This window comes from Rhinolophus hipposideros (assembly GCF_964194185.1).
Source record: "Rhinolophus hipposideros genome assembly, chromosome: 16".
Taxonomy (NCBI): domain Eukaryota; kingdom Metazoa; phylum Chordata; class Mammalia; order Chiroptera; family Rhinolophidae; genus Rhinolophus; species Rhinolophus hipposideros.
This window is the reverse complement of record NC_138062.1, coordinates 39618528-39644026: the sequence shown is the minus strand read 5'-3', so window position 1 is coordinate 39644026 and position 25499 is coordinate 39618528. Positions and strand designations below refer to the sequence as shown.

At 53.0% G+C, this 25499-nt stretch overlaps 2 protein-coding genes across 9 annotated transcripts in view; both read right to left on the bottom strand.

Moving 5' to 3' along the window:
* ICAM3 (intercellular adhesion molecule 3) overlaps positions 1-7999 on the bottom strand; it is an 11441-nt gene extending 3442 nt beyond the window's left edge. For 2 of the 7 annotated variants that reach the window (XM_081077555.1, XM_081077560.1), the window contains exons 1-2: positions 1785-2133; positions 975-1241 (exon numbers count right to left, since the gene is read on the bottom strand). In XM_081077555.1, the coding sequence (XP_080933681.1) occupies positions 975-1241; positions 1785-1995 (478 nt within the window). In that variant the 5' untranslated portion in view covers positions 1996-2133. Of the gene's footprint in view, positions 1-974; positions 1242-1319; positions 1363-1784; positions 2134-2235; positions 3252-4057; positions 4806-7927 lie in introns of those variants that run through there. The other 5 variants (XM_081077557.1, XM_081077558.1, XM_081077559.1 and 2 more) reach the window with 5 other exon arrangements.
* Positions 5368-25499, bottom strand: TYK2 (tyrosine kinase 2; the record flags this gene model as incomplete). 2 transcript variants are annotated; one of them, XM_081077550.1, is made up of 24 exons in its annotated part: positions 5368-7846; positions 7928-8038; positions 9076-9193; positions 9392-9564; positions 9975-10093; positions 10436-10628; positions 10943-11040; positions 11482-11632; positions 12317-12471; positions 12555-12690; positions 13468-13595; positions 14527-14614; positions 14682-14864; positions 14960-15066; positions 15144-15333; positions 15424-15532; positions 17380-17537; positions 17615-17821; positions 18283-18649; positions 20297-20460; positions 20808-20955; positions 21081-21204; positions 23831-24046; positions 25266-25499. In XM_081077550.1, the coding sequence occupies 24 exons, from the start codon at positions 25270-25272 to the stop codon at positions 7712-7714; spliced, it is 3585 nt and encodes a 1194-aa protein (XP_080933676.1). In that variant the 3' UTR covers positions 5368-7711. The 2 variants fall into 2 exon arrangements, with proteins under 2 accessions (XP_080933676.1, XP_080933677.1); XM_081077551.1 differs by having other exon boundaries at positions 25401-25497.

Sequence of the window (25499 nt, the reverse complement as noted above, 5' to 3'; positions counted from 1 at the left end):
ACATAGACACATACTGACAGACATCCACATCCAGTCACACAGACACATGCTCACACAGATCTGCACACGGGCACGGATACTGACACAGTTACCCATGGAGATAAACAAAGACGGGTACACACAGACATACGTGTACACTGGCACAGACACATAATGACATGTACTCACGGACACACATGTAGATATACAGATGCATGTAGACACTAGTGCCCACACGGGCTTACACAGTTACACACGTACACTAATCTGTAAGGACTTCACAAAATGGTAGGCACTATCAGTGATATTCTCTGCTATTTTCTCGTCTGTTGTATTCTTTTAAATGCAGAGAAACTCTTGGAAGGATGCACAAGAAACCGGTACCAGGGGGAGGCACGGTCTGGGGAGGAAGATGTCACCTGTTAAGAACAGGGACTCGGGAGCCACACTGCCGGCCTGTCTGCTCACGGGCTGTGAACCTGGCAAGTGACTGCACCTCACTGAGCCTCAGTTTCCTTAGCTGTGAAAGGAGGCTCATAAGTGCACCTCCCCACACCCCTCACTCCACCCCCTGCCCTGGGGCTTTTTTAAGGCTTGAATGAGCACCTCAGTGGGTGTGAACACTTGAAACTGGCCACTGGCAGCAGCACTAGGTAAATGGAGACTTGACATTATATCTTTTTATACTTTCTGATTTGGGAACCCCCTTAATTTATTACCTGCCATAAAATATAAGAAATAACAGGCACGAGCTATCAGTTTTTAAATGTTTGCTGGGATCTAAATAAATAGATTTCACATTGCTGCCCTGGCATGTTGAGATGTATCTCTGTCTCTCTGCTGTGTGTGTGTGTGTGTGTCACACACACACACGCAAGTCCAGGTCCAAGCTCTGGGTCAGAGAGGCCTGGTTCATTCCTGTAAACTCAGGGCCATTGCCCATCTACCCCCACCACTGCTTGACACCAGGCCCACCTCCAGATACATCCACTCACGGTACACTGTGATATCAGAGGAGCTTGTCATCTGGGAGCCATTGCAGAGGCTAACGCAGAGGACCTTGCTGTCACTAGTCACATTGCTGAGCTGGAAGGCCACCCAGTTCAGGCCACTGCTCACTAGCTCCTTCAATAGGGACGTCTCCAGGATGATGAGTTCAGGCTTGGGGCAATCAGTACTGCAGTTTACCAAGAGGGATCCTCTGGCAGTTATCACCGGATCCTGGGGCTCCACCCGCAGCAGGTACTCCTGGCCCTGGACACCTACGGGAACAAGGGGAAGCTCTGCTGGTTGATCCAGTGCCCCCAACCCACCCATCTTCAGGCCCCACCATCCATCACCTCCTTGGAACAACGGTCTCTGCCTTCATAGTGCTTCCAGTTCAATGGGGAAGGCAGGTGATGGATCAAGGGTAGAGGAGAGCTTGGAGGGAGATCCATAGGAGCCTATAGGAGGAAGGGAGTCAAAGAAGCTTCCTGGAAGAGATGACTGGCCAGTTTTGAAGGGTAAGTAGGAATCAGCCAAGTGAAAGGGAAAAGTGAACCTGACAGAGGGAAGAGAATAGGCAAAGGTCAAGGGAACAGATGGAACAGAGAGTTGGGGTGGAGGGACAAAGCACATGCAGGGATGAGGCCTCAGGGAGCCCTGAAAGCTGAGTGAAGGAGCCATAAACTTTGTCTCCAGGACACTGGTGAACCCCGTCAGATACAAGTTGAAGTGAACCACAGCGACAGGATGTGAGAGCTTTGTTTTCTTCACCTTCTACCAGTCCCCCAATACAGCCCTGCCCACCTGAGTCGCCTTACCTGGGGGCAGCAGACAGCAGCCCAGAAGCAGGGAGATGAGCAGAGTGCGGCAGGCCCCATGCAGTGGCCCCACGGGCACCATGGTGGCCAACCTGTGGAGGAAGGTGCTGTAATGTAGCACTGGGCAGGGCAGTGGGGAGCAGGCGGGGCCACCCAGGAATATGGAAACACAGCCACAGCAGTTAAGATTGTATAAATCCAGGGGTTGCATCTTGCCCAAGCCTGGGGAGGGGCAGGGAGGATCCTCTGTGGCTCCGAAGGTCCAGTTTGGGGGCCCCAAGTGGGGCCCTGTGAGACAACTACGGAGGGCACTGGCGAATATCTGACAAGGCGTTATCTCATTTGCACGCTCTAAATGAACCTACAGGAAATACTAGCACAATCATCTTCCTTTGTTCTCAGTACTAGGAAGTCTGGGTGGAGGGGGGTGAAATACCTCCTTTCTGCTGACCTTAGAGGAAGTTAATGGAGGGGACCTCCAGACACCGTCCTTGAAGTGATAAAGAGCAACATGATTTCAAGGGGATGATGTAGGGACTTCTAGGCAGGGCCTCAAGAGATTCGTGTCAGATCTCAACATTCTTGGAGGGCATAAAGAGAGACCCCTGGGCCAGCCCGGTGGCTCAGGCGGTGGGAGCTCCGTGCTCCTAACTCTGAAGGCTGCCAGTTCGATTCCCACATGGGCCAGTGGGCTCTCAACCACAAGGTTGCCGGTTCAACTCCTTGAGTCCCGCAAGGGATGGTGGGCTCTGCCCCCTGCAACTAAAGATTGAACAGGGCACCTTGAGCTGAGCTGCTGCTGAGCTCCCGGATGGCTCAGTTGGTTGGAGCGCGTCCTCTCAACCACAAGGTTGCCGGTAGGATTCCTTGAGTCCCGCACAGAATGGTGGGCAGCGCCCCCTGCAACTAGCAATGGCAACTGGACCTGGAGCTGAGCTCCAGGACCTGGCGCCCTCCACAAGACTGATAGGACAACTTGACTTGGAAAAAAGTCCTGGAAGTACACACTGTTCCCCAATAAAGTCCTGTTCCCCTTCCCCAATAAAATCTTTAAAAAAAAAGAGGGACCCCCTAAGATGAGTGAAGCCATGAAAATGAACAGAGCCCACATTTATTGGACACTTGTGCGAGGCTCTGTATTAGCTTCCAGAATGGCTCCTGTAGGGCCCTTTAGCACTGAAGATTTTGGGGGGAATCTCCACTGAGATCCCCCCATTCCCTGTGCACGATGCTGAGGTGGGGTGTTTGGGACACACATGAATCCTGAGCCACCGCGTGTCAAGGATGATACTTGTAACTATCCCTTACCCCTGTCCCCCTTGCCCTCACCTCTAGGCAGCTGGTCTCTTCATCTCTAGAAAAGGGACTGGGAACAGCAGTAGTGGGGATGTGGGTGGGGGTGGAGTGAGTGGTGATGGTGGTGTCAGGTGGCCACTCCCACCTCCATCTGCTGCATCTTGGGCCTCCAACCTGCCTCCTTTTCCGCTAATAAGGCCAGAGAGGGACCTTCATGGTATTCATCCATTCTCACCATCCCTGAGGCCATCTTCCTCCTCTCTAACCTGGGGCACCTCCCCTCTCCAATCAGGGGTCTCCTCTGCTGCCCTGACCCCCATCCATTTCCCACATGGTGCTGAGAGAACAACTAAAACTCAAAAGTATTTGTAAATAATATATCTGATAAGGGATTATATCCAGAGTATAAAGAAGTCCTACACTCAACAACAATAAAACCCAATTTAAAAATGGGCAAAGGACTTGAATAGACATATCTCCAAAGAAGCTATACAAATGGCCAATAAACACATGGAAAGGTGCTGAACATCACTAGCCATTAGGAAAATGTAAATCAAAACCACAATGAGAGAGCACTCCAGGAAGCAGGGCCCAGTTGGGATCCCCATAGATAGTAGAGGCCTCACTGGGACCCTGGCTTCACCTTTCCTTGACCTCTAGCTCAGTAATAGATTACCCACTGTGGCTTAATTTCCCGTCCCAGTTCCCTTCTTTAGAAAATTACCCTGAAACTTATGATTAATACCCTTATGCTTATTAATCACAACCTCTATTGCCTAGTATTCTTTTCTGGTTATTCCCACCATTGTTCCTGGGTTGTTAACACACTAGAGAGCCACGTTGCCAGAGGGAAGGCTCCATGAAGCAGAACAGACTCTCCAGAACTATCACACAGCCTCTGGAGGAATGCCCAGATTTTTCCCTTAAATACCATGAGCTAGTTTAGGAATATTAAAGCAGTTTTCGAAGGTATTAACCTGCTGTCTCCTCAGTTCACCGGTGCTCTGATAATAAACACTCATCCGATAGCCCAACTTCTGTGTCGGTCTATTGGCTGAGCGGTGCAAGCAGCACAAGCCCTGGACTCGGTTGCCCTCTGGTTTCATCCACACCTATTAAGATGGCTACCATTAAAAAACAAACAATCAAACAAACCAGAAAATAGCAAGTGTTGGGGAGGACTTGGAGAAACTAGAACTCTCACACTTGGCTGATGGGAATATAAAACTGGTTGTTCCTCAAATAGTTAAACAGAATGATTCAGCAATTCCTCTCCTAAAAGAATTGAAAGCAGGGACTCGAACAGATACTTGCATACCCATGTTCGTAGCAGCATTATTCACAGTAGCCAAGAGGTGGAAGCAACCCAAGTGTCCATCAACAGATGAATGGATAAACAAAATGTGGTCCATCTATACAATGGAATGTTAGTCAGCCTTAGAAAAGGAAATTCTGCAATGTACTACATGGATGACCCTTGAGGACATTATGCTCAGTGAAATAAGCCAGACACAAAAGGATAAACATTACAATTATACAAGGTCCCTAGAATAGAAAACTTCATAGAGAAAGTAGAATGGTCGTTACCAGGAGTAGAGGAAGGCGGAGGATGGGGAGTTAGTATTGAAAAGAGTTTCTGTTTCAGAAGATGAAAAGCTCTGTAAATCCATAGTGGAGTTGGTTACACAACATTGTTAATGTATTTAATGCCACTGAATCATACACTTAAAAATAGTCAAAATGGTCAAATTGATAGTAGTATATCTCAGTAAACACACACACACAAAACAAAACAAAACAAAAACCCATCCACTTATTTTGATTTGTATCCAAAACACGAGCTGGACTGATGGACAGGCAGAGGAAGGATGAATAGATATAATACGATAAAGTACATTTAGCAACCTGGTAATTTGGAATCTAGGGGTAGTCAGTGTACTATTCTTCCAACTTTTCTGTATGTTTGCAATTTTTCGGAATGAAATATTAAAAAATAAAAATTGCACACCTGATAGGTCTGGGTGGCTGCTCGTGCCACAAAAGGAGGAACAAGCAAACTGTGAGTACCTCCTACTGAGAGGACACAATGCCCTTTGAGAGTTGTCAAAAAATGGAAACTGAACCTACCCGTTCGTTGGTTAAAGTGAGGACATAAGAATGTGTTAAAACTATACCACAAGGATGACGCAGACTGGTAAAGCCTGCAGGACAAACAACCTTCTTTCGTCAACAAATATGGTGCAAGGAGAGGAGGGGTGGTGGAAAGAGGAAGAGAAACCCAGAACTTAAAGGAACCGGCCCTCAGCCAAATGCAGCATGTGGACCTTCTCTGGATTTTTATTTGAACAAACTGTACACAAACACCAAATATGTGAGACAACTGGGGAAAATCTAAACACTCACAAGCTACACCATGACATTGAGGAATTATTTTTAAATTTTTTTTTAGGTGTGATGATATTGTAGTTACTGTTTGTGGTGGTTACATATTTTCGAGATACATATGGAAGTTTTTACAGATAAAATATTTTCTACATCTGGGATGTGCTTCAAAATGCTTCAGTGGCAGGGGTAGGGATGGGGGTAGAGTTGAAACATGACTGGCCACAGGTGTTGGAAACTGTTGGTGGCTGTTGGTTAAGTGCAAGTTCATTACGTTATTCTCCTTTGTTTTGTATATGCTTTAAATTGTTCATAATAAAAGTTCTTTGTGTAGTTCCCCCCCCTTCTTCCACCTCCCCCCCTCTGGTTCAAGCTGTTATTTTTCAGTCTAGTTGTGTAGGACACAGTTCCCTGGCCCATGCTGGTATTATGAGCCTTGTGCTCCCCCCGGGCTGAGGCAGTCGGTCGCCAGTCGGCCGCTCACAGCAGCTCAAGGCAGCTCTGACGGCTGACGGCCACTCACACTGGACGCGGCCGCTCATGGCGCACACGGTAGCTGGTGGCAGCACACACTAGCCAGCGGCACCACTCAACAGCCCACAGCAGCTCACGCTAACCTCTGGATGCTCACAGCCGCCCAGCTCCAGGGAGAGCTGTTGTTCACAATCTTAGCCGTAGAGGGCGCAGCTCACTGGCCCAGTGGGAATTGAACCAGCGACCTATGCGTTAGGAGCGAACGCTCCAACCACCTGACCCATTGGGCCAGCCGCAAAAGATACTTAAAAAGTAGCTGCACAAGAATAAGCCAAGATAATTTTGAGGGGGAAAAAAGGAGAGATCTTCCCTGTCAAATATCAAACACGTCCTAGTGCCAATGTCTTTCCAAATTACCAGGTTGGATCCTGCAAGCAGCAATTCCCATTGGGAATTTGTCCTACAGATACCCTTGAATGTGGGTGAAACGATGAGCACACATGGTTACTCGCTGCAGTAGCACATGGGCATGGCAAAGGATTAGGAATGACTGCATGAATCCCAGCAGAGAACAAATGCTGATGAACATTTCAACAATGGACTACAACACAACCACAAAATAGAACAAGGAAATGCTACATGCCTAGATATATGGGACCATCTTCAAGATGTACTACAAGGGGGGGAAAATAGAAACAAAACAGACTAGAGCTCTGTAGAGTTTTGCACATGCTGCTTTTTTGCAAAAGATGGGAAAGCATAATATGTGTACAGATTTCCTTGTATTTGGATAATATGTCTCTGGAGGCAAAAACAGGAAACCAGATGACATTAGTTGCCTTCAGGGAGGTGACAGTGGTGGCTAATGGCCAGAGGAGGGAGACATTTCACTGCCTATGTCAATATTACCTATCCCCCAAAGGAGATGATAATTATAATGAATATTTAATTTTGAAACTGGTATAAAAAGCAAATGCTTCTAGAATAGTTTGGAATTGTCTGTTCAAGAGAGCTTCAATGCATAAGGTCTGGAGACATCCTATGGGAAAGCAAATTACCTGCCTTTCACAATGTGGCTGACAACCCATCTCAAGTACCAATTAAGTGGAAACACTTTGGCAAGCACCAGATGAACAGTATCAAATGTTTATTAAGCGCTTGTTTGCAAGTCTCTCTGCTAAGCATGTGACATACACAATGTCATAACGCTTTACGTTAGTCCTCCACGTAGCAAGCATGACTATCCCTGGCTCATAGCTGAGAACTGAGGCCCAGAGAGGGAAAGTCACTTGCCTGAGGTCAAACAGGGAGGAAAGGGTGAAACTGGCAGTTGATGTGATGGTATTAGGAGGTGCGCCTTTGGGAGGTACTTAGGTCATGAACGGGATTAGTGCCCCTATAAAAGAAGCCCCAGAAAGACCCCTCACTACCCTCCTGCTTGTGAGAACACAGTGAGAAGGCCTAGGCTATGAACCAGGAAGAGGACCTTCACCCAAATATGACCATGCTGGCACCTTGATCTTGGACTTCACAGCCTCCAGAGCTGTGAGAAATCAATTTCTGTTGTTTACAAGTCACCCAGTCAGTGGTACTCTGTTATAGCAGCCCAAATGGATAAAGACAGGGAAAGTCAGGTCACAAAGGTGGGGTCTCAGGGCAGGAGTAAGGCGCAGGGAGTGGGTGAGACCAACTTCCCCCTGTTGGGGTAAGAGTGGGAGGCCCTTTCTGTGGGTACTGCCTCCTCTGATCCCCTGAATCAGAGCCACGGGTGGGCTTCAGCAGACACTGAACACAGAGGGGGCCTGGCCCTGGTATTTCTCGTGCAATGTTTTCAGAATAGGTATGAGGTTCTGGAAAGTTGGGCGGATTGAGGCCTCTGCCTTCCAGCAGTTCTTCATAAGGAGATAGATCTGGGGGAGGAAAAACGGGCTGTGGTCACTGCCCCACCACAGTCCCATGGTGGGGGCAGAGGAGAAGGGGGGGGGTCTCACCTCACAGGGACATTTCTCTGGCCGAGGCAGCCTCTCCCCTTGTTCCAGCAACTCTGTGAGCCTCAGTACTGCCATCTGCCCCTGGGTGAGGCCTATAAGCTCGATGAATTTCTACAGAATAAAAGACAAGCTCTTCAAGAGGCACAGCTGCCTAGGTAGAGGGCAGGGGCTTGGAGTAGGACTGCGGGGGTTCCACCACGTTTCCCCGAAAATGAGACCTAGCCGGACAATCAGCTCTAATGCGTCTTTTGGAGCAAAAATATAAGACCCAGTCTTATTTTACTATGATATAAGACTGGGTCTTATATTAATTTTTGCTCCAAAAGACGCATTAGAGTTGATTGTCCAGCTAGGTCTTATTTTTGGGGAAACGCGGTAGTCCTACCTCTACCATTTCTCAGCTGTGTAACTTTGGACTTATGACTTCACCTCCTTAGGCCTGTTTTCCCATCTGTAAAATGAGGCAATACCTTCTAACACCTGGGGTGATTGTGAAAGTTAGATAAACTCCTATTCATAGAGTAAGTCTGAATCAGGTGTTTGCTGTTGTTATTAAGCCTCTCAGCAAGTTGTTTTCTCTGTCCAGGATCTTTTTTTTTAAATCTCCTATAAAGGCGTTCTCTTGGCTCCTCCTACAGCCCAGGCCTGGCCAATAATTGTGGCTCAAGGATACACATTGATTGGCTCCCTGTAGGACATGTGAGCTAAGCTGGGCCAGTCAGAGAGTCCTGAGAATTAAGCTGGAAAGCACCCTTGATCCCCTCAGCTGCAGGGAATGGGTACCTGGAGGGCTGGTGGGAGGGCTAGGGGACCATAGTTGCCACAAGAGAGAGACGGCCTGAGAGATACTACCACAGAGAACAGCATAGCTGAGTGATGGAGAAATGGGATTCATGATGATATCTGAGGGTCTAGATGTGCCCCAACTCTCCCCTGGAGTTTGCAAATAGTGGAATAAGCTGTTCCTATTTGAGTTCCTATTTGAGTTTCTGTCACAAAGCCCCTGGCATTTTAAGTGGCCCATTTTACAGATTGGGACTGTTATGCTCAGGTGGACCAAGCACTTGCTAAGCTGGGGGAGCTGGGAATTGAATGAATGCCTTTCTAACTCCTCTAGTATGGGGTAGGAATGTGGGCTTGGCTCTCACCGAGGGGGGGCTTTGGCTGGAGTCACAATAGGTCAGCAGTTCATACATGGTGACACCAAAGGACCAGACGTCAGATGCATAGTAGAACTTACAGTCCTTCAGGCACTCTGGGGCATACCTGGGGGGACAGGGCAGTTAGGCTTTGGGCCAGACCAGACTGGAGTCCTTATCTGGGGCTTGGGAGCCCTCTGGCCCGTTAGGGCCCCGGCCTTAAGGCGAGACCAGACCCTGTCACCTGAGGCCCCAGCATCCACCTCCTCCACTGACTGCTCCAGATAACCCTGGACCCCCCTCCAGGTGGGTCTCGTCTAGTCACCAGAACACGGGGCTGTCCCCATCCTCGCGCACGCAGTAGTACTCGTGGCCTTCCGGCACAGCCTTGGCTAAACCAAAGTCCCCGATCTTGACCAGCCTGTCGTTGTCCAGCAGCACGTTGCGCGCAGCCAGGTCTCGATGGACGTAATGCTGCGTGTGCAGGTAGGCCATGCCCTGGGAGCGGGGTGAGGCGGGGCCTAAGGAGCGGTGACCCGAATGGCTGGGGGACAGTCAGGTCAGGCTTGCAGGGACCGGATGCGAGAGCAGGCAGGATGGCAGGTGCAGCCAAGCAAGGGAGCAGGATGGACGCAGAGGAGACCAGAGGGGCCACTGGACCAGGGGTGGGCAAATTGGGAGGGACCGGGCTGCTGGGCGTGGCCAAGTGAGCAGAGGGCGTCTCCGAGTGGAAACTGGGCGGGTTGGGGGGGGCCTGACAGGCTGGGGGTGTGACCAGGTGATTGGCTGACGGACAAGTATGTTGGAAAGTCGGCCCAGGGGCTGGGTCGGGCAAGCAAAGGGATGGGACGCTCAGGCCAAGCCAAAGAGGAGGGGCAGGTTCTGCAAGCAGGGGCGGGCCGGCCCACCTCGCAGATCTGCTGGGCGAACAGCAGCAGCTGAGCCAGCCCAACGCTGTGCCGGGGCAGGTAGTCTCGGAGGCTACCCAGGGGTACGTACTCCATGACGAGCTGTACCGATTTTTCGCCTAAGGGCGATAGAGGTAGGGGCCAGGCGCGGCCCACCGTGAGCCCTGCAGTCCCGGACCCCAAGGTGGGGAGGGAAGGCCAAGGCCCACCCACACTAGGCACAGTCCTCAGTTGGGAAGGACCCATCCTGAACCCTGTCCCCACCCAGGGAGCTGACAACGGCTGCGACCCATCCTGGCGCTAAGAGAGCGTCCCCCAAATGGAAAAAAGGCAGTCCAGCCACGCCCACTTCGGTGCCTAACAACCTCCGTCCTCCAACCTGGGACTGAGAGGCTCTAATTGGCCACAGGCCTTGACGGCCCCGCCCCACCGATTTCTAGGCCCCGTCCGGTTCCGCCCACCTTGGTCCTCGCAGCAGCCTTTGTACTGAACGATGTGCTCGTGGTAGAGCGTGCGCAGGATATCGATCTCTCGCCTCCAGCCGGTGCGGAGCTGAGAGCCGCAGTCCGCCTTGAGGGCCTTCACTGCCACCATCTCGCCAGTGCCGTCGTTGTTCGGGTCGTAACAGTATAAGCTAACCTTGCCGAAGTGACCCTAGCCAAGAAGGCAGGATAGTTTTTAGCCCGAGCCTCGATTCCCCGGGCCCCGCCTCCACAGGCTGGTCAGTTTGGGAAAATCCTAGACCCCACGTACTTCGTGTAGCTGGGTCTCCTAGGGGCCTAGGACCCCCTTTCAATTCCCCGGGGCCTCCTTTGAAGCTGACAGTCTTCTGGACCTGGCTCTGCCCACGCTAAAAAAACACCCTTCCGCAGGATTTCCTTAGGATTTGAACTTCTCCGCCCCCCCCACCCCCCGCGAGCTTTCTAACAGCCAGCTCCCCGCCCTGGCCCTCCAGGCCCCGCCCTCACCTCGCCCAGATCCCGAATCTTTTTCAAATAGCGCTTGTGGAAAACAGTGGGGTCTGCCGCCTGCAAGTCGGGGTTCACAGCGAGGACGTCAACAAGATCTGGAAAAGCCACACCGCATGAGGTCGGACCCTAGCCCTTTACCCAGCAGGTCTACACTTGGGGGCACAGAAAGCAGGTAACTGCTTCCCCCAGCATCAACACAGAAATAAGGAAACTTTTTTCAACAGCTGGAAAATTCCACTTCTGGTCCAAAACGCAGAGTTGGCTGCATCAAACTGATACCTGGGATGTTCTGAGATTGGGTAAAGGACACAAACTTTTCATCAAGAGAGAAAACAAAACAAAAAAATGCATCCAAAGAAGTTTGGCTGTCCCCAAGGAAAACATGAAGAAGTCGGGGCATTCCCCGCCTAAGTGAATTAGAATCTGGCACACACCCTGAGCCACTGTACAGAGACCTTGGGTGCACTGTGCCTATGTCAATAGGAATCCCAGTCCCTTCCCCTGCCCCAAGGTCCCAGCACTGGGGTGGGGCTCACTTTGGGGCTGCAGCCGAGTGAGGTCACGCAGGATGGTGCGGAAGGATGGCCGCTGGGCTGGCTCATAGGTCAGGCACTGGCTGGTAAGCATGGCCAGCTCCGGGCACGAGGGTTCAGGCAGCTGGTGCTGCTTCTCGTAGAAGTGCTCTTTCTGTGGGGAAGGGAACCTGAAGGAGTCAGCAGCCCGACCCCCCAAGTCTCTTTTCCCAAGAGGCAGAGTCGAGCCCCTAAGGCGGCAGGGCTGGACCGGCCAGGTCCTTGTACTGTTTTCATTTTACAGGTGAAGCAACCGAGTCTTGGCAAAGGCAAGATGGCTTGCCTGTCACCGCAGAGCCAGGACTTAAATCCAAGTCCAGCAGATTCTGTTGTGTGAAGCATCTCACACTTGTCCCTTCCTGTCCTGACTCCCACCCATCTCTGCTCCCAGGGAGCTCTGCAGACACAGCTCCCTAAATGCATCAGACCCCAGGCCTCTGCACAGGCTGTGCCGAGGCTGCCCCTCTCTAGCATGGGCCACTGTGGTATTTCTGCACTTCGATTAAAACCTCCTCTGGGAAGCCTTGCCTACCCCTCGGCTGGGTCAGGGCCACCCTCTGGGACCTCCTCCGCACTACAGCCTGTGCTTCCTCCATCACTACCCAGGTCACTGTGTACCACAATGACATTATGAGGCCGGGACAAGGTTAACTCCAACTGATAGATAACCTGATGGAGCCCCAAAGAGATGAGACAACATATAAGGCCACAAGCCAGAGGCAGGAGCTCTGAACCCTGAATGTGCCCTTGGAGGTACTGGCGCCTTTGTGGGAAGAGCCCAAGGGTCCCCCGGATGTACCTCAGAGGGGCTGCGGCACTGCAGAGGAGCTTCCCCATTGAAGCAGATCTCCAGGAGGGTGGCACCAAAGCCCCACTTGTCAGCTGCGGTGGTTAGGCTGTTGGCCCCGCCGACGAGGCACTCAGGGGCCATCCAGGGGATCCGCTCTGCACGCTCTGGGGGCCAGGGCCAGAGGTCACCGAGGGTGAAAGGAGTAGGGGTAGCCACTCCCCATACCCAGCCATGTCCGGGTCCTCACCCTCCCTGGAGAGGGCACCCAGGCCCACGCCGGGGTCACTCAGCTTGATGAACGGGCTGGTACCCTCTGCCAATCCCAGACGTGCCAGCAGGATGTTCCGGCCACACACATTACCATGAGCCAGTCTCTTGTCTTCCTGGGGTGGGAAGCAAAGGGGGCATGGCCAGTGGAGGCCTACACACCCTGTCCCCACACCATCCCACAGGGACAGCCCATGTGGAAAAGACAATCATAGTCATTATGGGGACCCCAACACATTGTCATTGTGAGCCCAGTGGGTCCTTCCTGTTCTCCCAGAGCTGATGGTCAAGGCTCTTGGCCAGAGACAAAAGGCCAGAGGACCCCACTGCTGTACTCAAACCCATGCCACGCACACTCCTTCCCCACGGCCTTTGCACTGGCTGTTCCCTCTGCCTGGGATGTACCTGGGGAAATCCTTCCACAATCTGCAGCAACTCCTTAACTCCACCTCTGCTTCCCACCCTAACCCATGGTTCTTTCTACTTTATAACATACAACATACATATTTATTATTTCTCATTTATCCCTTCCAACTAAAATGCTGGCTCCCAAGAAGACAGACTTCTGTTTTGCTCTATGTGTGTCCTCCAGGGCCTACCAAAGAGCCTGGCATACAGGGGTTGCTCTGGAAACTGGGGTGACTGGACCAGGAGAGCTGGGGATGAATGGTGAGAGAGTAGCAAAGGTGGCCAATGCCAGACCCCACAGGGCTTCAGACAGCAAGTGGAGGAGTTAGGTGTTCTCTTCCGGGAGATGGGAGATGGGTGTGTGAGCAGAAGAGTTTCATGGAAAGATCTCGTGGGGCCAGTTTGTGGATTGCAGGACGTATTGAGGTCTCTGTCCCCAGTACTGAGGCTGCTCGGGCCCTCCCCACCACCCACAGGCCACGTACCAGATAGCTAAGGGCACTGGCCAGCTGCTGGGCTACTGCCACCTTCCAGGCCACAGGCACGCAGCCCCTCTCCCGCCGCAGCCACACGTCTAGAGGTCCATGCTCCACGTACTCGGTCACCATGATGTCTGCAAAGACCAGCCGCTGCAGGGCCACCCACCTGCCTCCACCCTCCAGGGCGCTGAGGGCAGGCCATGGGGGACTGCTGTGGGCGGGGAAGCTGTCGGGCAGGGGTGTGTGTGGGGAACTTAGGAGTGACCTCAGGGAGAGGAGAAATGCAGGATGGAGTGGAGGCTGAGGTGAGTCCAGGGTGAGGCAGAGATGAATGGTGGTGTTTGGGTCCAGGGTGGGTCTGAAACATAGTCAGCTGTCAGGACAACGGTGGAGAGGGGACTGGGGACGTGGGGGTGAGGCAGACAAGTGGAGGCAGGGAGCTTGAGGCTGGGCCATAGTGATGCTAGGATCCCACAGCGTTGGGGTGCTCGGGGGTGGAAGTTATTCAGGGTCAGAGTGAAAGCCGACATTAGGCAGGAAGCAGGAGGGATGGACACATGGGGTTCAGGTTCTGGGGACTGGCTGGGGTCACCCTGTGCAAGGAGTTTGGAGGCACACACAGGGTAGAGGTAGAGGTGGGGTGGGGCAGGGGCTGAGGTCTGGAAGGATTGGGGTATCCAACAGGGATGGGGTCTGCATGGGGTCACAGTCCTGATGGGGTTGGAGGGCAGATGGGGGCTGGGCTATAGAGGCATCTAGGAGGTAAATGGAGCATGGGATGAAGTTGGGAATCGGGGTATAATCGAGGGTTGGGGTGCAGGTAATAGTCAAGGTATAGCCAGAGGCTGAGATGCAATGGGTTGACATATAGTCAGGGGTTGGGGTATAGGTTGAAGGTCAAAGTACAGCAGGGGGTCGGGGTAATGGTGAGAGTTGAATAATCATAGATTGGGTTGTAGTCAGGGGTCAGGATATTGGTCAAAGGTCGGGGTACAACCCAGGGAGTGGGTATAAGTGGGGGGTCAGCCCGTAAATGGTGGGGGCGGTCTGCTGGGGTCCACTCACTCTTGGAGCCGTGCACACAGACGCCATGGACGAAGGCCAGGTGCACATGGGACACCTGGCTCATGAGGCTGGCTGTCTCATAGAAGGCCTGTGGGGACACCAGGTCAGGTGGCCGCACACCCAGCCCTGCCCCGGCCCCGGATGCGTTCACTCACCAGGGCGATGTCGTGGTGACTGGGGTCCAGCACCTTCAGCACCACGCGGAGCTCCTGCCCACAGCCCGCGCTGAGCGTGGGGGTGTTCCCACCGTCTGCCTTGTCCTCCGCAGGGCCTCTGCCCCCTACTTGCAAGCGGCCCTCATACACATTGGTCCTCGTGCCCTGGCCCAAGTGGGACAGCTGGGGGAACATGGCAGGGAACATGTCCACGACAAGAGCTGGTGGCTGCCCTCCCGGCACCCTCCTACCCCCAGGGGCCCCACACCTGCACACACCTGGGTGATGTCTTCCTGGCAGACCCGGTGGAAGCTGAGCTGGCTGAGGTTGAGCGGCCTGGTGCTGCTGGCCTGAGGCCCCCGCATGATGATGAGATTGGAGATCTCTGGGGGCGAGAGCCAAGTCACTGAGGGCTGCCATGGAGGAAGTGCCACCCCCCCACCCCGGGCTCCCCCATCACACCTCCTGGCTGCGGCAGGCAACAGTGGCGCAGGGAGAAGCAGTCATCACCGGCCCGTAGCAAGCAGCCCTGCAGTGCAGCCCGAAGCTCCCGCACGCTGGAGAAGGACCGGTCCCAGCTCTCCAGTGTGAAGGTCCCCGTATGCAGCTCAATGGGGAACTTCCGCAGGCGCAAGCCCTGCGTGCCAGGGTCCTGGGATGGGTGGCAGGATGAGGGCGATGAGCAGGGGTCCAGGCAGGGAGTACACCCAGCCCCTGCCCAGGACCCCCACTCCAGGCCCACCTGGTCCCTCTGGGCCACCGTGAGGATGAGGCGGTTGAAGTGGCTGGTGCTCCAGTGGATGAGATAGAGACCGTCCTCCGGCCGCAGCTTAGCCAGCACAAATGGATCCCTGCGAGGCACAAGGGGGCAGCATCACGGGGTGCTGCTGGACCCCCACCCGGCAACAGGAATGCATAAAACCTGCCCAGAGGGGCTTTCTCCCAGCTGGGACAAACGTCAGACACAGCTGCTTATGTGGTGACACTGAGTCTGGGACGCAGGTATAACACTGTCACCTATGACAACTCACGTGGAGAAACAGGCACACACTTGTGGGAAACATCTGTCAGACACTGTCAGCGACACAGTGACATACACGCTGAGACAGAAAACAGCTGTCAAATGCCAGCGCGCACACCCCCAGCCACAGACCCAGCTACTCCCAGGGTGACACACAGTGGACTGTCTGTCCCGCCCCCACAGGAGGATGTTCATTGACACGCCTGCTTACCCAGTGTCATGAGGCAGCACAGGGGCAGCGACATCCTAGGCCCAGAGGTAACAATCGTCCTGAACAACAAACAGGAGACACTGCTCCACAGGCCCAGACGCCTACGTACACGGCGGCTCATGTGCTGCTAGACTGAATGTTCGTGTCCCCCTAAAATTCGTCTGTTGAAGTCCTAACCCTCAATGTGATGGTATTAGGAGCTGGAGTCTTTGGAAAGTGAATCAGTCATGATGGTGGAGCCCTCCTGAATGGGATTACTGCTTATAAAAGGGACCCCACAGAGCTGCCATGAGGACACAGCAAGAGGACAGCTGTCTTGAACGAGCAAGTGCGCCCTCACCAGATACCAGATCTGCCCGTACCTTGGACTTCTGACCTTCGGAACGGTGAGAAATAAATGTGTGTTGTTTCTAAGCCACCCAGTCTGTTGTATTGTGTGATAGCAGCCTGAACAGACTAAGAAGCGCGCTGATACGGCCCACAGGCCCTGCACGGGTGGCACACGCCTAGCTGTGACGTGGCACTGCCATAGCTCTCATGAGGTAAATGGCTACTTCCCCCTCCCCTGGTGTAGAGCCAGGCTCAGAGGGGTCAGACCTCTTAGAAACCCCCAGGGGCCAGTCCCAGTGTTACACGCAGGGGAAGGGACACCCAAGCACAGGGACAATGGCCAGACAATCACAAACTATGACCTGGCAGCATGCACAACGGCCACACACGCATCTGATGACCACATAAGCATTGCTACTTCACACTCTCAGCCCTACAAGTCCAAACAGAATCGCTCAGTGACCGACAATTACCAGGACAGACACACACCTGCAGGGGCATAAACCCACACACGTATCTCTGAATGGCCACCAGCATTTGTAAAACATAGCAGCACAAAAATCACCCATCCGAGCACGTGTGAAAACATACGAGGACAATTTTACACGCAGTCACTGAAGCAGTGACACAGCTGCACGCCAAATGGGCTGTTCAACATCCAGACACGCACAGCAGTCGTCCCAAACCCAGTCACTCTCATGACACGTCGCCCATGCCATTGTAGTTGCTCTCTCCCTCTATAACCCCTATTGTACCACACTTGCAGGCACACGCACATGCACCTACAGGCACGCACATGGGAGTGTACTTACACACACACACACACACACACACACAAACGGACGCACCAGTGGTGTGAGTGAATGCTTGCACATATAATGCAGGCGCACACAGGCAAACATGGGCTCATACTCACAGGTCCACACCAGACACAAATGCTTGCACACACGTGTGCTCACACACTCACTCAAATGCATGCACACTTACAGCTGCACACACAAGCACACACTGAGACATGAATACCCACGAATATGTGCACACACCTCATTCGAGCCCCACAGTTCCCAGAGCTCAGTCTAGTGGGCAGCTGCTGCCCCCATGGCGCACGCGGCCCAGCCACCCCTCTGCGCACTCACAGCAGGGGTCCGTGGACACCATCCTGGATACTCATCACAAGCCATGGAGGAGCCACTTCGTGGCACAGGTAGTGGCTCGAGTCGGCTGTCAGGCGGAAATAGCCGTCCACCAGTGACACCAAGGACAGGGCCCTGGCCCGGGAAGGCAGGGTCAGCTCCTAGAGACCAGGGGTATATCAGCCAGGCGTCGCAGGCTGGAGGCACCCCCAGGCCAGCCCCCAGGCCCAGGCCCCACCAGGCACTTGTTGTCTTGACAGTGGATGCTGACATGGCGTTCCCTCAGCACGACGTGGCTGATGTCCTGGAAGTCACAGAAGTAGGCCCATGGCACCTCGCATGGTCTGTCCATGGGCTGGCTGCCCAACTCTTGGGCCTTTGCTTTCTTCCCAGAGGAGCCAGCATGGGCATTCCTGCTCCTGCCGCCGTCACCACCACTGGGACCCTGGAAAGCCAGCATGTGGGGTGGGTTGGGCAGGGATGTACCTGTTTGGTCCCCCACACATTCCATCTGTGGAGAGGCTGGAACTGGGGGCACCAGGCAATCTCCTTCAGCATCCCCCCTCAAGTCCTGGTGTCACAAGTGGGACAGAGGACCCTTCCCCAAGAGACATACATGCCAGAAGCCAGAACCTCGAGGAAGGCAGAGAAGAGAACCCTAGTTCTCTCACCCCCATATGCCAAAGGGATTGTCAGAGGAGCAGACACCAGAAATCAGGTCCTCAGGGGGCAGGCAGACAAAGGACACTCCCCAAGAAAACAGACTCTGGGGACAGAAGGACATACCCCAGAGCCATGTGGGGAAAGGGCGCACCACAGTCCCCCTCAGAGACCAAGGCCAAGATTTCACAGGAGCCCCTGCCCGGCCCCACCTGGACCCCCAGAGAGAAAAGGTGCCCTGCTCACCTCTGCCTGTACCGGCCGCCACTGGATGCCACCAGTACCGGTCACCAGCACCTCATGAGTCGGGGGTCCTACAGCGGACTCGGGCCCGGGCTCCAGAGGGGCCTGCCTGCGGTCCCGGATGTAGCAGGGCTCTCCCTCAGCCTGGGCCAGCAGCTCTAGGTGGCACACGGACACACGCTCTGTGCCGAAGCGGGGTGCCAGCCGCTCAAGTGTGGCCAGGTACTTGACCATGATGATCTGCTGAGAGAGGTGGCCTGGCTGGAAGGCCCGCAGGAACCGGTGGAAGATGATCCACAGGCGCAGCCGTGTGAAGGCGTTGTGCTGCTGGATTTGCTGCCGGAAGGAGCGTGGGATGCAGTCCTTGAAGCTGTGGGGATGACCAGGAGGGGCCAGTCAGGCGCCTGGGTTGCAGGCCTGGCTGGGTGACACGGGGTAAGTGGCTTAACCTCTCTGAACCTCCGCTGCCTCATCTAGAAAACACAGGCTATCCTGAGGTGGAAAGACCACACAATAAAGGGCCAGCACGGGAGGCTGCGTGGTGTCGGACCTGGGGCACAGAACTCAGGAGGAGTCTATGGGCTGAAATCCCAGCTCTTGGGCAACTTCCTTAAGCTCTAAAGGGCTTCAAACAGTGCCCACCTGTAGGGCTTATGACAGAATTAAGACTATTGATTGCATATAATAAGGACCATGTCAGTGTCAGCTGTTCTTATTATTGAAGTCATTATTGTTTTTAACATGAATATTATGGTTATCAATAAAAGGCACAATCCTGGGGGGTTCCTCTGTTCCTCACAAAGCCCTGCCCCCTTAGCCCCTCTCCCCATCACTTTCCCTGCACCTGACCACTACTATAGTATAATAACCCGCCTAGATTATAGGTTTCGCAGCTTCAGTCTCCATGTCCCAAGCCTTCCCTCCCACCCTTTGACCAGAGGGCTCCTAAAGCTTGAGGTTCTAGCTGCCTCCTGTCCCCACTTCCAAGCCCTTCAGGGCTCCCCACTGGGGAAAGAGGCCCCCTGACTAGTGCCTTGCCGACTCCTGCACATGGGCAATCATATTCCAAATCCGGTCCCCTTAAAAATAGGCTTTTGCCACCTTCTGCCTCTGGGCCTTTGTATATGCTATTCCCTCAGCCTAGAATGCTTTGCCAACGCAGTCCACATCCAGATAAAGCCGACTCAACTTTCAGGTCTCAGCAGAAATGTCACCTCCCCCAGGAAGTGTTCTCTGATCTCCAGGCTGGATAGGCTGCCTCCTCTGGGTTTCCCAGTTCGCTGTCACAGCCCCAGTCCTCCAGAGTGATAACACGATGGTGACAGAATATGTACTTTAAGAAGAACTGCTGGTCCCGAAGACCCAGCTCTCCTGCTGCCTCCTCCGGGCAGTGTGCCCTGATTGCCCCAAGAGTTGGCAATGGAGGTGAGCATAGCTAGCTCCTTCCTTCCCTTGAATTATAGGGAGTTCTCCAAGTTCATCCTGCTCCAGCCACACTTCCTCCAACATATAGAGCAGAGTCCAGCCTCATGGCCTTTGAACTGGCTGTTCCCTCTATAGAATTATCTTCTCTCAGATACCTACATGTCTCCCTCTTTCACTTCCTTCAGATCTTTGAATGTGAATGAATGTTACCTGCTCAGTGAGGAATTCCCTGACTACTCAATTTTAAATTGTACCCAACTCCCTGACTCCCATACCCCCAACTCCCTGACACTCTTCTTCTTCCTCTTTTCCTGTCTAATTTTTCTCTGTTGCAGGTATCACCATCTAAATCACTACACATTTTACTTTTGTATTTTCTTTATTGCCTGTCTCCTTCACCAGACATTCTTATCCGACTTGTTTGCTGTTATGTCCTCAATACCCAGAACTAATGCCAGCATACAGTAGTAGGTACTCAATACACATCTGTTGAATGAACGAAGTCATGGTAGCATGAAAGGTCCGCCTTGGTCCTACCATGCCCAGGTGTTGCCATCCATCTACACAATGTCTCTGCCCCATTTGCAGATACCTGATCTTCTTAGCCACCTTTTCCAGGGGAACACCAAGGCGGAGAGCGAGGTGGCAGAGGTGCAGAAACGCCATGCCCAGGCTCTCATTCTTAAAGTGGTGGATCTCCTCCTCGCTCGACAACTCCCACAGCGATGCGACATCATTCACAAACTCATGCTTGCCCTGGGGGTGGTTAAATTGGACAGGAAGGGAGGCATGAGAACCTGTTCGCTCCGCAGCTTCTGGCCACTTTGGGGAGGAGGGGACCCCCCCGTTTTCTGGAAAAGCCAAATACACAGCATTCATGCCTTTCTACCCAACCCTATGCCTGTGGCAGACATCACTGATCCATCACAGCACTCTTTCCCAGGCAACCGGAAGAGTCTTAAAACCCTTTGGTTCAGGCAGAGAAAGGATCCCAGATGGCATGAGTTGAAACCTATCAGCTGTAACTGGGGAGGGAAGTGGGGCCTCCTCAACTGCCCATAAGTGCCCCCAAAATAATCCCACCTCCCCAGCCCTGCTCATACCTGCTCAAAGAGGTACTCAAAGGAGGCTGGGTCCAGGAGTTGCATGCCCTGCTCTGCCTGATCTGATGAAGACTTGGGCCCTGGGGGCCCGCAGCGGTACACAGCTGGCTCCTGAGGATTTGTGCCGTGCCAGTTCCGGAAATAAAACCTGCAGGAAGGGAGTGGGCACAGCTGGGGCTGAGCACAGATTCAGACCAGCTCCAGGAAAATGGGGTGCAGGGGAGGGAGGGGACAGAACAAAAGGAGACAAGCTTCCCATAGGCCTTAGCTCACCTCATGCGGAAGTGCAGCGTCAGGCTTAGGTCTCTGGAGACCTCCAAGATGTGGTTTGGGGGCAGCCAGACCTGGGCCTGGGCATCGAAGAGAGCAAAGAGATTGAGGCAGGGTGGAGTGATGCCTGGAACAGGGGAGAAACAAGGTTAGGAGTCAGCGTCTGCTGCCATTCACTCTGTGGGCCCCCAGACCTGCTGTCTCCCTTCACAAGCCTTCCCTGCACCTCCTCCCCTGCTGACAGAGGACAATGCAATATGTTGACCATGCTGTGGCCTCACAGAAGACTCTATTTCCTAGCCTCCCTTGCAGCTTGGATGGGGCCATTGGACTGGTTTCTGGCTAATGGGATGTGAGCAGAAGAGATTTCATACTTCCAGGCTTGGAAATAAACCCTCCTGCCATCTTCCCTGCCCCAGGGATGTTAGAGATCCCTTGTACCAAGATGCGAACCATCTGACCTGCATTAGATTTTAGGTAAGCCTTCATTGTCTTAACCCAGGAAAATTTAGGGGGCTGCTTCTTACTATAGCAAAACCTATCCTCGACTGACTAACACAACCCTCCTCTGATCTCTCTCTGAACTTCAGCGCCAAAGAAATTATCAGCTACGTCCTGGCTGTCTCCCCCTAGAAGTCACAAGCCCCTTAGACATGCTTTGTTTCAAACAGGTCTTATCCAAGGTCCTAACACCTGCCCCTCCTCGGCCCAGTTCCTTAAGCCAAGACTTGGTCCTTGTGCTCAACTCCTCCCACACACTCCTCATCAGATCGGTACAAGTCCTGCTCTTCCTGCATCCTCCCTCTCTCTGGGACCCACCCACTTCCTTCAAACCCAAAGCCCAGGCCTAGTCTAATCTCTAGACTTGTCATTCCCCACACTGGCCACCCAAGGCGTCTTTTTATGTATATGTATATATATATATATATATATATATATATATATATATATATATCACTTAAAATTTTTAGCTAAAATAGTTCTTTCAGAATGATTTATAATCACCTAAGCACCAGCCACCAGATAAAGAAATAAAACTTGGTAAATATAGCCTATATCCACCTCTTTTCCCCTCCCACAAAGAGGTAAGCACACTCCTAAAGTAGAGCTTACCATTTTCATATCCTCTATGATCTAGTCTTGAATGTCATAAACTCGAAATGTGGTATTATACCATAAGTGTCCTCCTGCAATTTGCTTTTTCATGCCACAATAAGTTTTAAAGCTTCACACATGATGATACATGTAAGGTTGGTTAAATTCCCTTTTCATGCTGTCTAGTATTCCAGTGTTCAACCATACTGCTATTTATTTGCACATTCTCCTGCAGAGAGACTTTGAGATCGTCTCCCATTTTTCGCTAAGATAAATGAGGCAGCTCTGAACATTCTCATGTGTCTCCTGGAACATATGAGCTGAGTGTCTGTAGGGTGAATATCTAGGAGTGGAACTGTGTGGCCTCAGAATGTGCATTTCAACCATGTTAGATGATGCCAAATTGCCAAGTTGCTGCATCCAAGAGTACTGCCTCCTACAGAAGGAGAATGCCTCCCTGTGAGACAACTTCCTAAAGAGCCAATCTGACTGTTTAATTCACTGGTTTAAACCTTCTATGGCTCCCCCATTGCACCCTGAGAAAGCCCAACCCCTCATCACAGAATAGCCATGACCTGGACCCCAGTTTAAATTCCTACTTCCCCTTCCAAATCCTTGAAACTGACAAGCTAATCACTCTTAAGGCCTTTTGCTTCCTCAAATAGATCAGGCTCTCTGGGACTTCTGCACACGTTGTTCCCTCTACCAGACATGTTTCACTTCACCCAGCACACCCATCAGAATGCTTTTAAGAATCAGCTACCAATTGAAAAGTACAAAGTGTAGAAATCCACCAGAAGGCACACCCACCCAGTCATTGGGTGGGTGGGGGGGGTGGAGTTTGAGAGGACTTCCTGGAGGAAGGGGCATGTAAGAAAGTCCCCTTAGAGAGATCTTCTCCTCCTCTGGCAGAAGAAATTACACTTTTGAGCACATCTACTGCAGGCTCTCCCAGCCATTCCCTGTTTCCTTACTGCTGTCAAGAAATAGTCTAAAAAAAAAATAGTCTGAATTCTCAACTCCTCCCTCTGGCATTTAAGGCACTATAAGATCTGGCCCTGGCTGACTTCTCCCCCATCCTCTCCAACCTGGAGATCAACTCTGCCCTGGTCTCCCTTCTCCCACTCTCACCCACCACAGTCTGTTCCCCCCACAGCAGCCAGAGAGCACTTGTGAATACCTACGTCCAGTCAGGTCTTTCCTTTGCTCACAGACCCACCTCACGTAGAGTAAAATCCAAAATCCTCCCTGAGGCCCACAAGGCCCTGCACAACCTGCGCTATATCACCTCCTTGCCCTCACTTCCTCCTGTCTCCCCTCATTCAGCTCCAGGTGTTGCCGGCAAGTTCCCACCTCTGGGCTTTTGCCCTTGCTGCTCCTGCTGCCTGGTACCCATCTTCCCCAGATATCCCTGGGGCTCCCTCCCGTATCTCCTTAAGTTTTTAATTTTTCATCATCATCTGTCTCTGCCCTCCTACACAGTTTTCTTATTTATTACATTTCTTGCTGATTTTCTATCAGAGTATCAGTGCTACAAAGGCAGTGATTTTGGGACTGGTGCACAGTAGGTGCTCACTCAGTGTCTGTTGACTGAACAGGCAGGTGGATGGATGGGGTCCAGCTGCTGCCAACACCTCCACGCTCGCCACGGGACTCACCGACTTTGCGTGCGATGTGAATGCAGACCTCCTCCGCAGTCAGTGTGGCCTCACTGAAGGTGACCCAGGGCTCTCCGCCGTCGGGGCCAGCCCAGTGCAGGAGCACCTTCAGGCCTCCTCTGGTGGTCATGAGCCGAGCTCGGTCCTCATCAGGCGTGCTGCCCCTGGCAGTGGCCCTCCAGTGGCACAGAGGCATGCTCTTGGCAGCTGGCTTGGCTGTGAAGGGACAGCTCATCAGTCCCCAGGTCTTAACCTGGAGCTCCTGTTAGTATCTCAACCTGCTGCCCAGACAGACTGAGGCCCGAAGGGAAGATGCTGGACTCCCCACACTCTGCGACCTCAGGCAGACCATTCTCCTCCTTAGTTTCCACATCTGTTTGATGGAGTTGAGGGATGTGTCCCCACCTATCAGATACTTGTCATGAACTATAACAGCACCCAACCCCTTTATCGGACACAGTTGCATCAGTAGAAAAAATCTGCTCTGAACCCATTATTCCCAACATAACCAGGCAGACAGGTGTGGTCAGACAGACCTGGGTGGTAAATTTGGGCACTCCCTGTGTCAACTGAGGTAAGTCACTTAGCCACACTGGGCCTCAGTTTCCCCATTGGGAGAATGGAGATGCCGAGAGTGCTGCCATCAAAAGATGCTTGCGATGTTTCAACATAATTCTGCATATTCCTTATATGTTTGGCACAGACCCTGATACAGGCCTGAAAAAATGACAAATGTGACCAGAACAAGAGTAAAAATCATTATTATTGGTGTCATCCTCGTAAGTGTTCTTTTTCCTTCAGTCCAAGATTCCTGCCTCCCCCATCCACCCCCATGAGCAACCCCAGACCCTTCTTGCTTCCCTGAGCCCGGGAAGGGTTGTGTTCAGCTCTGTACCTCCAACCCAGCTCCAGGACTTTCAAAAAGCCGGGCCCAGGGCCCAGGCCTCCTGAGGTCTCCTGCATCTCCTGGGAGGAGGGGCTGTCAGTGACTCCACTGATGGCACCAATGTTACTGATTTCAGACAAACAGTGATGGAAAGAGGAGGATGTTGTAACAGCACAAGGTCAGATTCGTCAGGAATCAACTGCTTTCTCTAACCTGTTTCCTCATCTGGAAAACGGGCATATAAAGGTCTGTCCGTCAGAGGGTTGTGGGAGGATTCAATGAGATGAGGCAGGGAAAAGGCACAGCACAGGCCCCGGCACGCAGCAGGCCCTTGACCAAGGTTCGCTGTTATTGTCTATTAACTTTTAAGAGAAGACGTGGGGATGGGACTTTTGCGGTGCCCATCTCCCCCTTCCTCGTCCCCATTAGGCCCAGACCCAGCTTTGAGATGGGGTCAGGGTGAGGTCTGCACCCGGGAAGTCTGCACCCCCCCCCCACCCCCAAACCTCTACACTCGGCTGACGGGCAGGAACTGTGACGTGCACCCACCGGGCATCCACCAGTCCCCAGGCAGCGGGCGCTGTTATTCATCTCCGGCCAAGCGTTGCCCTTCCGGCGCCTCTCGCCGGCCGCATCCTTGCTGGCGACCTCTGGGGGGCGCCCTTTCCATGCCCTCCTCCACACTCAAGCCCGGGCCGGGGGACTGCGGCTCGAACCCCGGACCCCTCCCCGCCGCGGAAGGCAGCCACCGCCTGATCGCCGCCGAGACACCGCCTCTCATTG